This window comes from Danio rerio, chromosome 3, assembly GCF_049306965.1.
Source record: "Danio rerio strain Tuebingen ecotype United States chromosome 3, GRCz12tu, whole genome shotgun sequence".
Taxonomy (NCBI): domain Eukaryota; kingdom Metazoa; phylum Chordata; class Actinopteri; order Cypriniformes; family Danionidae; genus Danio; species Danio rerio.
In genome coordinates this window covers 41152635-41168047 of record NC_133178.1, presented here as the reverse complement: position 1 = coordinate 41168047, position 15413 = coordinate 41152635, and the positions used below count along the sequence as shown (strand labels likewise).

Here is a 15413-nt window from a genome sequence, read left to right as displayed (position 1 = left end):
ACCAGGCTCAATAAAATGAAAGCCACTGATTAAATATAATGAAACATAAATGAACATTTCTGTACCTGGAAGTTCCGCATATGTTATGCGTTTAAAAATGTGTTTATAGTTAAAACAAGATATAATTTTGTAGACCTGTAATTCTACTTCTTTTACCCTCAGCCTTCCATTTTATTCTGATTTCCAAGTGCTACTGTTTTATTTTATTTTACTTCAATTTACTTTATTTTATTCTATTGCAACAAATTAACAAAGTTGAAACAATTTAACTTTAGAAATCATCTCCACTTTAAAAAAAATTAGGTATAACTTTATTTTGATTGTCCCTTTAACACATGTTGTTGGATTTAAGTTACGTTGCATCTACATGCCAACTAATTCTCATTAGTTTATAAGTAGACTGTTAGGTTGGGTTTAGGGTTAAGGTTAATGTAAGTTAACACGTATTTGCAAAGTTCCTTATAGTCAGTTAAATGTTTGTTGAAGGAGCAGTATCAACAGATATTAAGCAGACAGTCTACTAATATTCCAATAAGTAGTAACTGGCATCTACTTGCAATGCAACTTTTAGTCAACAAAATGTGCGATAGGGACAACCAAATTAAAGTCTTACCAAAACCGAATGTTAACTTTCAAAATGTTAAAGTATCCTATAAATGTATGTTGTCATGCCTTTTTGATCTAATATTTTATTGTTTAGTTATTTTTTTATTTTGAAGTCTTATCATTCATTTTTAGTATTATTACTTTTGTTCAGTCCATTTAATTACAATTTTATCATTTTAATCCTTTTATCTTAATGTACATTTTCCATGCGCAAAGAGATTGTTAAATTATTTAGATTTTTTATTTTCTTTGTAAATTTTGCGTGTGTGTGTGTGCAACTTGACCTCATGGCAATTCGTAACTTTTTAATTTAGTGTGCGTATGATTTCGTATTGAGTTTGTATGAATTCATAGGATTTCATACAATCTCATTTGTACAATTTAGCTTGATTTGCTCATCCCCTAATGACAGTTGAGTTTATAGGCGGGTTGGGTGCCATGCCTCCTTTTTAAAATTGTACATTTTTGTACGACTGAACTCGTATGAATTAGCCACTAAACAAACAAAACGCTAAAATATACTTTTCCTTATGAGATCAGGTTGGTGTGTGTATGTGCATGTGTGTGTTCAAAGTTCAGCTGTGTGGCAGAATGTCACAATGTAGACCATTCAAATTAACTAAATATAAAACAAAAAATACTAAAAAATGGGTCAAAATTACCCGAGGAGGTGCTTAGGGTGGCAAGATGGCTCAGTGGTTAGCACTGTTGCCTCATAGCAGGAAGGTCACTGGTTCGAGCAATTGATTATAATTTATACCAGGGGTGCCCAACCCTGTTTCTGGAGAGCCACCTTCCTGCAGATTTCAGTTGCTACCCATATCAGACACACCTGAACCAATCAATTTTGGACCTGAACACCACGTGATAATTACAGGCAGGTGTGTCTGATATCGGTAGCAACTGAAATCTGCAGGAAGGTGGCTCTCCAGGAACAGGGTTGGCCACCCCTGGTTTATACTTTTTTGTGTGTCTGTGTATTGTATTGTGACCAATGACTGTAAAAAATATGGACGACGCGACAGCCCCTTTTCCCATTGAACGCATTGAGGGCAAAACGCCTGCTTGACGGGCACAAACTGTCGCAAAAGTCGGCTGAAATTGGAGCCTTGACATGCGCAGAAGGATTGTCTGATGGAGCCAGAGGAGGAGCCGCGAAAATGAGCGGAGTCGAGCTTCCAACCAAACGCTTTATGTAAAATCAACCACGCCCCCCGAACTTCTCACTCGACTGCTGGTGTCTGCACTATAACAAACGCTCACTGATGTAAATAGAAGCACTTACATTAAAAAAAACACAATAATATACGGTTTAAAAACGGTGTGATGTAAGCTGTTAAACTTTAATAAAAGCAATACATGGTGGACTGCATAAATAAACGATCTTTTATACACTCTAGCCTGAATATGAGCACAAATAATATATTCTCTTATTGTTATATTTGTTGTTGGTATTTGTTATCTTCATAGGGGTAGAAATAACAAAATATGAACAATAACATATAAACAACACATACATTTTTAGAAAGGTTTTTATTTTTAATTAGCCATCAACAGAACCCAAAATATAGCCTACACACCATAACGATTTACCATGCGGGAACAATCGTGCGTTTAGAAGATAAATACAGCAAGATTACTAAATATCAACAGGATATTTACACATCCCAACCCTGCAATTAGTCAATTTGTGCAAAAAACTTTGCACTATTAATACAACGTCTATCTGCTGCAACATCACTAGTATATTGTTTATTTATTTTCGCTTGAATTGTTTATTTATTTAATTTTTTTGCCTCCGTTTTCATTTGGTTTATTCGATGCCTTCATTATATCTGGCAACGAGGAATTTACATTCATTTTAATGTTAGCTGGAGTGTTCAAATAAAACGCCAACAGTAAATGATGTAAATAAATAATATCTAACATTACAGCTCTATTAGGTTATATAAGATTCGATTTCAAGAACCTTATAATGATTTATAACAGCAAATTCAGTAGATTACTTAATAACATGCCAAAATTTAAAATGCAGAGACGTCCTGTAAAGCAAGTTCAAATAACCTTACAGGAGATCAACGTGGAGATTATTATTAAGACACAAAGAGAATTACTGCTAACGATCTCCTGTATTTTCCCCGTACTTAAATTGGTTTATTTTATTGTGCAGTTTTATTGTCATTTTCGTATTTCTTAATTCTTGTGCACTACAAAATGTATTCAATTGTATTATTATTTAATACTTGTGCAATCGATACAGGTTTATTGTTATTTATTTTGTCCTTTATTTAAATAATTGCTATGTATGCTGTTTGCATCTTTATTCAAAGGTTAAACTCAGTGATACACTTTGCGTTCACATAGTAGCATGCGTTTGTTGTTATATCAACAAAAATTGTTGTAATAACGTTAACAAATGTGAGGGTTTTATATAATGAAGATTCAATCGCGCCAGCTCCGGGCAGCAGCGCACATAACCTACTCGCGGCGTCGCGGGCTGATTCCGGCTCGCATGCGGCAGCGCCTGCTCGCTCGGCCGCCGCATCTGGCTCAATTGACTCAGGCTGGAATCGGGCAGTGAGTCCAGGCATCCGGAGTAGGTCCAGCAGAGGTAGTCAGTCTGAGGGGTAAGTCTCCGGCAGGCAAGAACTGGCCCCAGTGTATTTTGCTATCTGGGTGGCTAGGCGTGTATTAGCAAACTAATAAAGCCCGAAAAAAGCTCTGACCTTAGCGAATAAAAAGTGTTCCACCAGATCATGTATGTCAGAAACTGTAGTTTACTGCTGAACTCATTTTGTCATAGTAAAATATCACAGAAATTGAGTAATAACACTTTAGTCTTCTGCCGAAGCTCAGACGCCGCGCTTTGAGAAACTGTCAATCACCGCTGTCAATCACGATGACACGCCCAGCATTAAATTACTGCTAAAAACAAACTGTTTACAAAAATAAAGATCTGCACCTATTTCAGCACAATAATCAGTGCCTTAATCGACCAGAACCATCTTTCGGGACATTTTATTGCAAGTGTAATTAATTTTTTTATTTGGGCTCAAGTCTCCTTCATTAACACGGAGGAGGCGGGCTTTATGACTTGTACTGCAGCCAGCCCCCAGGGGGCGATCTAACGGCCGAGACCTTCACTCAAACGCAGGCTTGCGGCACACTTGATTGTGACATGTATTTTTTATTTTGTAACTCTGTCCTATACTGCCTGTCTTGACCAGGACTCCCTGATAGAAGAGATATTGCATCTCAGTGTGTCATTCCTGGTTAAAGAATTTAAATAAATAAACAAGAAATGGGCATAGTGAAGAGGTGTCCATAGGTCCTGGAGGGCCGGTGTCCTGCATAGTTTCACTCCCACTTTGTTCAACACACTTGCCTGGAAGTTTTAGTATACCTAGAAAAAGCTTAATTAGTTGTTTCAGGTGTGTTTAATTGGTGTTGGAACTAAAATTTGCAGGCCACCGGCTTTGGGCCGAGTTTGGGCACACCTGCCGTATGAGTGTGTGTAAATGTGAGATTTGGGTTTTGAAATATTGGGTTGAGCTGGAAGAGCGTCCACTGCATAAAACCTGACAAAATAATTGGTTCATTTCGCTGTGGCAACCCAGATTAACCTTCCTGTCGTGTTCTGGTCAAATCTGACCGATTTACATTTGAAAACACTCATAAATATTGTGTTTTACATTTGATTGCCTCAAGGCATCATCATATCCTCCACACTATGCATTTAAACATAAGTGATGATCACCTCTTTCACTGAATTTTGAGTGTTTTAATCAACAGCGTTACACCTGTGGAGTTCCCGGTCAAAAGTGACCACCGTAAGAAATGAATGGCTAAACAGACTATATTCAACCATCAAACAGAAAACATCCCCATATACACTACCCCAACTCACTCACTCTCTCATACACATTTCAGACTGAGTACACCTCTTTCCCGTGCTTATGTGCTGATTCTCCCATGTGATTACCTCCATGACATGACCATTTTGTAATACATTATCAGTGCCTATTGGTATTTTCACTGCAGCTATTTTATCTCTAATTCTATAAATTCTATTTAAACACTAGTTTGTTTACAGCTAAAGAATGTTTTTTTTAGCAGTTTAAGAGCAGTTAAAAGAGACCAGTCAATTTTGACTGGGAACACTAAATTAATGGGCGAGGTATGAACAGGACAAGAAGGTTAATAAAGGGACTAAGCCAAAAAGTAAATGAATGACTGAATGAGTTGGCGGTTCAATCCGCTGTAGCGACCTCTGATAAATAAGGGACTAATTCGAAGAAAAATGAATGAATGAATGACTTGAGGAGAAGATGAATGTTCAATTATGAATGGCAGCATTAAAATACAAAAACACTACAGTTTCACAAATGTAGAAGTCAATATAAAATTCATTCTGAAAGGTGCAAAACATAACTCTCTGGCAAAGTTGTGTGTGTGTGTGTGTGTTATACAGAGCATCAGCTCTAGACAAAAGTCTGTCACATTGTGAGACAGAAACATATTACCATGACCTCAAGTTCCTGAACACTGGCCTCAGAGAGAATCTCCAGAGATGTTCCAGGAAACCTGAAGGACGCGAGTTAACAGCAGTAAAACTTAAAGCGAAAGAGACAGAACAAAAAAAGTCCAAAATCAAAATGATAACTTTAGTGCCCAAAAAAAGCTCTCATAAATGTACCGTGATCACTTGTATTTCCATATCAGTGAGTGAGGCTGAACCCCTGCAGACTCCAGTCTCCACTTTCACAATCGTTAACAGGCATATAAGACTAAGCCCTCAAATAAATTCCTTAATCTTCTATAATGAATTCTCCAAGCTCTCTTTCACATGTCACAGATGCAGGAGGGGATTGTTCCCAGTGTACATTTTTTTCTGATACGTCAATGCGATGATCAAAAAAATCACTGCATTCAGATTGACAGAAGCGGCACGCGTTAAACATGTTGCTGACACAGGCATTCAGATTAAAGAGTGCGCTTGCAAGAATTTCCATACTGTATGGTGCATGCTGCAGCTCTGAATCTGAAAGCACCTGAGCTGCCGGCACAATTCATTTAGGTATGTTTGAGTCTCTCGGCTGAGGCTTGAGATTAGAGCAATCCAGAGTCGAAGCTGACAGTCTTTTTCTAGCGTTTTCGAATGAAGCCTGCAGCCTACAGTTTCAGGTTGCTCATACATATATAGTTTTATAGGCAAGGAGTGTATATCTATAAAAGGCTTTTGTTGTCAATTGTAAAACACCTTTTATTATTCTTTTTAGCATATTAATATATGTTAGATTTAAATTTGCTTTATTTCTCATGGTCTTGATGGTGAAGTATGCTGTTTCTGTGCTAAAGTGGCACCTAGTGGGGTTAAAAGATACAGCATTTTCTTTTTATTATTAATAAAACATTTGCAAATGCTTACACCTACCACATCCCCTTTTAAGATTGTTTTCTGGCAAGGCTACAAACTTTTTGAAAGATGTTGCCATTTTCGCACGTTTCAGGTTTGGCCAGGGGAGCAAATAAAAGCTTTTCTCCTTTTTTGCCCCTTATTTTAGTAATTCCTGTGTGACTCCAGGCGATACTTCTGGGTTTCTTCCCACCGCAGCCTTGCTTTCACTTTTAAAATGAAGGTCTGAATAAGTTTATTGTCTTGATTACATCTGCATATGTTTTATAGAAGGGACTATTTTGTCACACTGCTCACTTAGTCTTTATGATTGGTGTAATTTTTTGGAATAGCATTATGGGTAATGTAGTTTTTCAGCACAAATTCCTCTTTTAAAAAAATCTAATTTATGGGAGCAGGTGATTTAAAAAGGTATTGACAACCAGTTTATCAGTTATTAACCAAAAATTCCTTATGTTTAAAATGTCGAGTTTTACTTCTTGATCCCGACAGTTGGACTGCTCTCAATGTTTTGGTGAAAGAGATACTTTTCAGAGAAGAAGACCCTTAAATGCCATTCTTATAATAGTCTGTTAACAATTTATATTCATCATTGTTTGACTTTATCTAATGAAGATTTTTAATTGAAACATTATTATTTTACTTTAAAACGAAAGGAAATAGTCTGCAGATTATTCTCACTGAATTAAATGTGTTTAATTTTTGACAGGAGATTCTAATATTACTCTTATTTTCATATATTTAGTTCTGCACAGAAGTATATTAGAGGCTTCAATTCAATTCATGTTTATTTATGTAGCATTTTTACAATGTAGATTGTATCAAAGCTGCTTAACATAGAAGTTCTAGTAAATTGAAACAGCCAGTCCATTTTCTGAGTTTACATCAGTTCCTCGTGGTTTAAATTTCACTGCTGAAAGTCAAAACACTGAAGAGTAAATCTATCAATGTGCAGCTCCACAAGTCCCAAACCAAGCAAGCCAGGGGTGACAGTGGCGAGGAAAAAACTTCAAAAAACCTTGAGAGAAACCAGGCTCAGTTGGGCATGACCATTTCTCCTCTGGCCAAACTTCTTGTGCAGAGCTGCAGTAGGCTACATATTGTTGCAGTAGGCTACATCTCTACATATTGTAGCCTACTTAACATAGTTGTAGAATCTGTGTGTGTGATCTATTTTTTCACCTAAAATATTCTCGCTCTAAAATGTTTGCCAGTTCATGATTTTCATGACACTCTTTTCCTATGGTTATTGAATCTAGCCTGAAGCATACAACTTTTAGCTACTTAAAGTTTGAGGAGTTTCACTCAATAGAGCATTAGAAATGAAAAGAAAATGAAAGAAAAGCAAAACCATAAAACGCCAAGAGGCTTTCATGATGAATACACTCTAATTTAACCTCTATGAATCATTTAAACACCCTTTATTATCTCTAAATTTCTTTTCAGCTAAGGTTAGGCTATGTCTAAATTCTCCATATAGCACAAGCTGGAAGTCATTCAGATGGACTGAGAGTCTGAGGGCTGATATCTGTGAGACTGCACTGCTACACACACAAAAGATTCTCATTAGTCATACTGTCTGTAACACACTTCTCCATCCTCTCTGGCTTATAATGAGAGAATGATTACATCGTTCTACACGGCTGGAAAAACTGATTTTCGGTATTGCGTAAGCAATTTAGCTTTCCGGTTGGAGGGACGTCAAATTAAAGTGTTGTCAAATAAGACACACTTCAAGAGTTCGCTAAGATGTAAATGACAGTGCGTGATTTTTAACTTCTGCGCACTTGACCATCAAACGGTCAAGATAAACAATGTACCCAATAAAAGCATGTCTACGCCGTCTCTCTCTACACTGGAATGGTACAGACTCTCAGGATTAATGTTATGTTGATGCTTTCACGTGGGCAATTCAAGAGCGCCATCTGCTGTAGAAATTAATATCTTCACATCCACTTCAGTATAAAGTCTTCCTCTTCAATACTTTTAGATGAGACACTGCAAGCAAATAAAAACTGTCAGTTTTGAAAACTTGGTCTTTTGGTTGTTCATAAAGTTTTTTTTTTTAATCCAATGTAAAGAAACCGCACAATATGCAATTTTAAGTAATGTTATTGTCACACTATTTCAATTTGTGTTTGTAGATTACTTTTGGGCTACAATCTATCTCTTTTATCTTTGCCATGATGACAGTAAATGATATTTTTTCTAGTTATTTTGTGATATAGTGTTCAGTTTAAAGGGCAAATTAAGGCTTAGATAATAAAGCTAACTAGGCAAGTTAAACAAATTAGGCAAGCCGACAAAAGGGGTTTTATTAGCCAATCAAAGAATTCTTAATCACAGGCCAGGGTCTTTTAAAGAAGCCTGAAGATGACTGAAAATATATTAAAATAAGACAAATCAATGTTTAAAAAATAAGCTTAAAGTAGTTTCTCTCGGGTGGCATGGTGGCTTAGTTAGCACTGTCACCTCACAGCAAGAAGGTCGCAACAACAACACAATTAATGTTTTTTTGGGGGGATAACGTAATTGTTTTATGCTCAATACACCTAAATTTGCTAAACCAATAACTTAAATTAATACCTTCATAGTGTCCCGATACAAATCAATTGTGTGGAACTGAACATTTTTACAGTGTACTCGGAAAAACTAATTTTACAACACTGGAAGTCTTTTTGTTGTTGTTGTTATGTATATTGGCTTGTGACTACTAGTTTGTAAGAAATTGTTATACTGTTCAAAAGCATTTAAAAAGACTTAAGCATTGCTAAAAAAAAAAAAAAAAAAAAAAACTTTATATATAAAAATGTATACATATTCGACTGCATATACTCACACTGCATTATGGTTATTATCTTTTAAAAACGTTTTCCCTATCTATCTGTCCTTTATCTAACGTCACAGACATGCTTAAGGTAAGATAAGTAGTGTTGGGACAAAGTTGTAAATTATAAAAAAAAAATAATAATAATTACAATTACTCTTCTTTATTATGAATTGTTTGTTATCATCACTAATCATTTATTTACTTATTATTAAGTTATTTTTTGATAGCTAGTTGTTGTATTATTTGTCAAAAAATTCATCTTAGACTGTGGTTTAAAAACATCCAATTATCAGATAATATGAACATATGTCTCTTTTATTATTCTCTCTGTGGTTTTGCAGGATATAATTAATAAATATAAAATAGAGGATTTCTATAAAATCTATATAAATGCATGCCAATCATGCCTTTATAAAATTATGCTTTAACACAGCTAGGAAATTGAAAATCATGCAAATCTGACTTGACACGATGTCAACACCTGAATACTTATTCCACTAGCATTCACATCTACAATATGAATATATCTAATGCTGTAGGAAATTTTTTGGATAAGGAAATGTAATAAAGTTTTCTTTCATTTAAACAGATCGTACATTTCAAGTTTTAAACTTTACAGGGTTCACACTCAATTTTTAAGGACTATAGCACCATTACTTTTCAATCAAGTGCCTTTCTTAATTCCCTCAGCCTACCCTCTCCACAAGAGCTGTCATTGGGGCAGTACCTTTTCAAAAGGTACATATTTGTACTTAAAGAGTCCTTAGTAGTACCTCAAAGGTATATATTATTACCCAAATGTACCTAAAATGTACCTTTGAGGTACCAAAATGGACTCTTCAGGTACAAATATGTACCTTTTGAAAGGTACTGTCCAAGTGACAGCTCTTGAACCTTTATTTCTGAGATTGTATGTAATGCCATGAAAGTTTTGCAAGATGAAACTGCAAGTCTCGGACACAATGTACTCACTGGAAGTAGTGATGTCACTGTGAGGGGTAGGGTTAGGGGCAGGGTTAGGTGTAAAAAGCATTGCATGCAGCTCAGATTGCAACTGCACTAGGTCTGCATCCAGAGCCTTTTCACTTCCCATGCTTTGAATCCATATGCCTGCAATTCAAGTACTTTCAAGAAGTGTGGAAACCTTGACTTAATTAACGTGTAATATTACATTTTGAGGCAAAAATCTTCAAAGTTAGGACATTCAAAGTTTAATGCAAACTGCTGCTGCACTACAAGGAGTTTTGACATCACAACCCCTACGGTGTCACATGTGGCATCAATACCAAATACCAAATTGTGATCTGTCATTCAGCAAACTACGAGACCTGGATTTCCAACTTGATGGCTGTTTTCAACTCCACCCCCAACTGTGCTCAGCTAATCTTGTTGGATCATCGACTGAAGTTATGGTTCACATCAAACGCACCTAAAGCTTTTCAAATCTTCAAAACAACTCAATCAATTTATTCACAGAATGATTCAATGTTTCGAAGCTTTAGGGAAACTGTGTAAATGCAAAAATAACTTATTTATTTATTCATTTTGTCTTAGTGCCATTATTAATCAGGGGTCACCACAGTGGTATGAACTGCCAACTTATACAGCACATGTTTTACACAGCAGATGTGTTTCCAGCTGCAACCAAACACTGGGAAACATCCATACACACTCATTCACATTTGAGGGAGCACCAAGGAAACACATGTGAACACAAGAAGAACTTGCAAACTCCACACAGAAATGCCAACTGACCCATCCTGGGCTCGAACCTGCAATCTTCTTGCTGTAAGGCGATTGTGCTACCCACTGCACCATCGTGATTCGTGACGCCTGCACCAATAACTTATAATTGACTTTTTCAGAAATGTTGCAAACTTTAAATTAAAAGTATAACTTGTAAAGTCACTTAGTTTACCATCAAATATCATTAAATATTAAGTGTGTGCATAATGCAGACATGTCAACAATGCATTCTTTCATACATTTTCAAGGCTTATATATTGTTTGTTCCATATAGTGGACCAAAAAAACAACCCAACAAAAGACTGTTAGCTATCACCCCTTTTTCTTTTTACAAATAACTTATTAAACAGGGCTTGACATTAACACCCGCGGGTGTGCTAGACTGCTGCTCCTACTAGCCACTTCGGTTGGTTGAAAATAATTTTAAAAATTGTAGTTCATAAAAAGCAGGGTTTGACAATCAGGATAGCCTTCGGGAATTGACAAGCTTTTGAATTTGTCTTTCGGTGTGGCCAGAGGAAAATTTGCTACACACTTAATGTTGAGCCCTGAAAAGACACGTGAAATAATAACTAATTACAATGCAACACCATGAAATCACTACTGATTTGCCAATGCTCACTGAGCAAATTCATACACAACCCAACAGTGAAATGAAGTCATGTGTAAATAACCCAATATCTCAATCAAGTAATTTTAGCATGCCAAACTCAAATTTTATGCATATAAAATATATTTTCACAACAACAAAATTGTGGCTAGTGAAAATGGTGAGTGGCTAGTAATGTTGAAAAACTACTAGCCACAGTGGCATGGTGATCAAAAAAGTTAATAATCGAGCCCTGTTATTAAACATCTACAAACTTGTTAAACTGATTTAAGATCAGGTAAAAATTCTGAAACCCGTTTAGTGATTCGCCACTGAGGGGGGTGGGGGGGGGGGGTGATCTGAATGAATTCATGTGGATTTTATGGAATTACACAAATCGCCCCTAGTGGAGAACCACTGAATTTTTTAAACATTTCTTGACGTAATGACTTAGGGCCTACTCACACTATGCTAAATGGCCAAGGCCCGTTTCCCGCAACGTTTGAAAAGTGTGAGTGCTCTGAATTGGGCTCAGGCACGGTTCACTTGGGCCCAAACTGAAAGGGAGATGTGACTGTTTCATAAGGATTAATTAATCACTCTTACTGTTCAGTGAACGCAAACTATCAGAGTTTATTAAAGACGCAAATCCCTCACTGCACGACAGCTGCAACTTCAGCAAACCTCCTAATTCCTGCAGCACGAGGACTCAATGATTGTTCATGAGCGACAAAAGTGGCGGATCTGTTCGGCGAAATATTTGACTGCGTGTCACTGCATTACAAAGGACTAAATCAATATAAATAAAAAGAAATCTCCACTGTGCTGAGCGAGAGCGCTTACTGAACAGTGCATCATCGATGATGTAAGCTTGCCAAGGCCCGAATGTAATGTGTGTGCGGGCCGTCGGGTGAGGCGGGAGGGGGACAAGCGTGCTTTGGCCCAGTTCAAGACAACTGTACATAGTGTGAGTACGCCCTTAAAAAAGCCCTGTTGAATGAAATCATGTGATGCTGACAATTTGATATGCGCTCTGACAACTGATTTGAAACAAAGGATTCATAAAGGTTTTAAAGCTTCATGAAGCAATCACTGCAGAGAGGTCAACAGACCATTTTTAGGAGAACGAAAAAGCAGTAGTAGAATAAAAATGAAAAATATGTAAAAAAATAATGAAAAACATTAGCACATATCTGAAAAACAATCAAGCCTTCAAAAATACCTAACTGACCTTCCCTTTAAAATACAATTATTTATTCATATTTCATATTTTAAAAATGCCTTAAAGATTAATTCTATCTTTTTTTGAACATGCGGGCCAGAAAGAACAGCTCTGCTGACTCCTTCCTGCTTGCTCTGGGTTTCACAGTTCTCACATCTTGAAATGCAGAGAAAAGTCTCTGCTGGAGCTTATGAGCCAGACCTCCATCCCAGTATTTACAAATTAAAGAGCCTCCAGGCCGCAACACCTTGTCAGCTAAGTCCAGCATTGACAGACACATGGAGACCAGTCTTTCGTGATCCAGCTCCCGGAAGCCGCTGGCATTGGGGGCCATGTCACTGAGGATGACGTCTGCTCCAGCTTCAGGCAGGAGTCTCTCCAGCGCCGTGTGAGTTGAAGGAGAAGTGATGTCATGATTGGTCAGAAACTGAGCTCCGTCCAGCGGGAAAATGTGTAGTATGTCTATTCCGATTACGCTGCCTTTGGGAAGATCCACACCTAGAATAAACAAAGGTTTGTTTAGTAGCGCCATTGTGAAAAATTGTTCGAGAAAATGATTCTGAATCGATTATGGAACCTTCAAAAACAAATTCGAATCTCTCTGGATTCAAGTTTTTATCAGCTGATGTCTCCTTAGAATAGTCAAGGTTATTTTTATTGTCATTCCGCTACATGTTTGGACATACAGAGGAATGAATTGCCGTGTCTCACAAGACAACAGTGCTACATAAATATATCAAATACAAACACAACACTGGACATAAGAGCTATTTAAAAAAAACAAAAAACAATGCATAACTAACATACAGTATACTGTAAGAATACTTTTCAATTGCATGTAGCAGATGCCAGCTGGTAAAGTGCTGAGCAGGTAAGCCTCACTGCTTTGACCTCTAAATGTTCCCCTAGAGGCTTTAGAGGTCTTTAGCCTCCTTGGTAGAACAATCGACTCCCATGTGAAAGGTTGCCGGATCGTTTCCTGCTTGGAGCAGGTTGGGTGGTGTAGGATTGGTGGGGTTACATGTACACCGAAATGCATTCAGCTGCGTCAAAAAAGCTGACTTTATTTAGGTATTAGCTTAAATCTTTCTTAACTTTATTAGAATTGTTTTAGGTTCAAGTGGTTTTTTGTAAGGAACTGAACCCAAATAAAGTATGACTGCTTGTAAAGCATACACCGCCACCTGCTGAGCTCAGAATCATTCAAGAAAGAACACAGATGCATTTTGAAAATCTCAGAATGGATGCAGAATAGATGTCTATGTTTAGGGAATGTCCTCAAAATGACAATTCTAAGAGTTTGTTTTGGCCATGAAATGGTTCTATAAACAACATTTAAGCTTTAAACAGTTGTTCTGAATTTATTTATTTTGCAGCCTGAAAATATGATGAAAGGCATGATTTTATTTTTTTAATTTTATTTTATTTTTTTTTTATTTGCCATCAGCAGGTTAAATGTCATTTTAAATATTTGTAAAATGTTAATTATTCAGTATTATTTGCTGTCAGTCAACTTTTTTATTATTATTATTTATGACAAAATACTCTTTATGACAATATTTTTATTTTAAATGATGAAAAACTTTATCTTCAGTTTACTGCAGTACGTAACTACAAATCATAAATCCACAGAAACTGGAAAGTTGTGGCTATTTAATATGTATAAACTTCAAAAGAATAGTATTTTGATTTGGTTTTGAGTTTCTAAAGTCACCTTTTTAATCAAAATAGTATGTCCTTCCTTAATAAAAGCAGTAATAAAAAAAAAAATGGTGGCACAAAGGGTATCGCTTTCGCCTTACAACAAGAAGGTCACTGGTTTAAGCCTTGGCTGGGTCAGGTGGCATTTCTTTGAGGAGTTTGCATGTTCTCCCAGTGTTCGCGTAGGTTACCTCTGGTTTCCTCCACAAGTCCAAAGATGTGGTATAGTTGAATTGGGTAAGCTAAACATTGTCTGTAGTTTATGCGAGTGAATGAGAGCGTATGGGTGTTTCCCAGTACTGGGTTGCGGCTGGAAGGGCATCCACTGTGTAAAACGTATGCTGGATAAGTTGGTCGTTCATTCCGCTGTGGCAAACCCCAGATTAATAAAGGGACTATGCCAAAAAGAAAATAGATGAATAAACAAAAGCATTTATTTCTACAAATAAAAACATTTAAAAAAAACTGACTTATAGCAGTACATGTATTGACGTGACATGACATGGTTTTTACATTATCCTTCATAATTTACCATTATTACTTACTCTCTCCAGTTGAATTGACTCTTTGCACTGCAACTTGACTCCACGCACCGGGCGCAGCACCGCAGTCAATGACAGTAAAACCCGGTTTGAGAAGTCGGTATTTGTCGTCCATCTCGATCAGTTTGAAGGCGCTTCGACAGCGGTAATTCTGCTCGTGAGCAGCTTTAACGAACGGGTCACTGAGCTGCCGAATCAGCCACCTTTTATCAGCAGCACTCTTGCCCTTTAGATGCAGAGGAGACTTCTTCAGACACACCGCTGACATGTGAATACACGACCTCTGCATGCGTTTCCACATTATTAATAAAGAACTAAGTGACCTAGAGACGAGATCACATGTAGAAATTAAGTGCATGAAAACAAGGAAGCACGTGGGCGACTATGGTTTCAGCGCGTCAACGATGCGTACACTATGCGCAGAGTCATCCAACATCTGAGGTTGAACAGACTAACGTTAATACCTTACTTTAGATATTAACGTTTTCTGTTAAACGGCTTAAAAGTCGTTGAAATTTTTTAAAGAAACATTAATTTTAACATGACTTTGTGCGTTTGCTATTTACACATATGTGGAAAAGCGGTGGATCTGTGTTTACAAAGGAAATACTTTTTAATTTGATGATAAGTTTGTTAAAAAGTAAGCTTACATCAATCAGATAATTTCATTAGCCATAATTAAAACTATGTTATTTATTAGTGACTTTTTTTTACAAAAAAAAAAAAATCCTACCCAAACAAATGCTATAAAACTAACTGAT

At 36.7% G+C, this 15413-nt stretch overlaps 1 protein-coding gene across 1 annotated transcript; it reads right to left on the bottom strand.

The window, feature by feature from the left end:
* Positions 1-12385: 12385 nt before the first annotated feature.
* Positions 12386-15002, bottom strand: mrm2 (mitochondrial rRNA methyltransferase 2). The gene is given in 2 exon segments (NM_001386575.1): positions 12386-12907; positions 14656-15002. Coding segments are annotated over 2 exon segments (723 nt in total). The 5' UTR covers positions 14954-15002; the 3' UTR covers positions 12386-12482.
* Between the last annotated feature and the right edge of the window lie 411 nt (positions 15003-15413).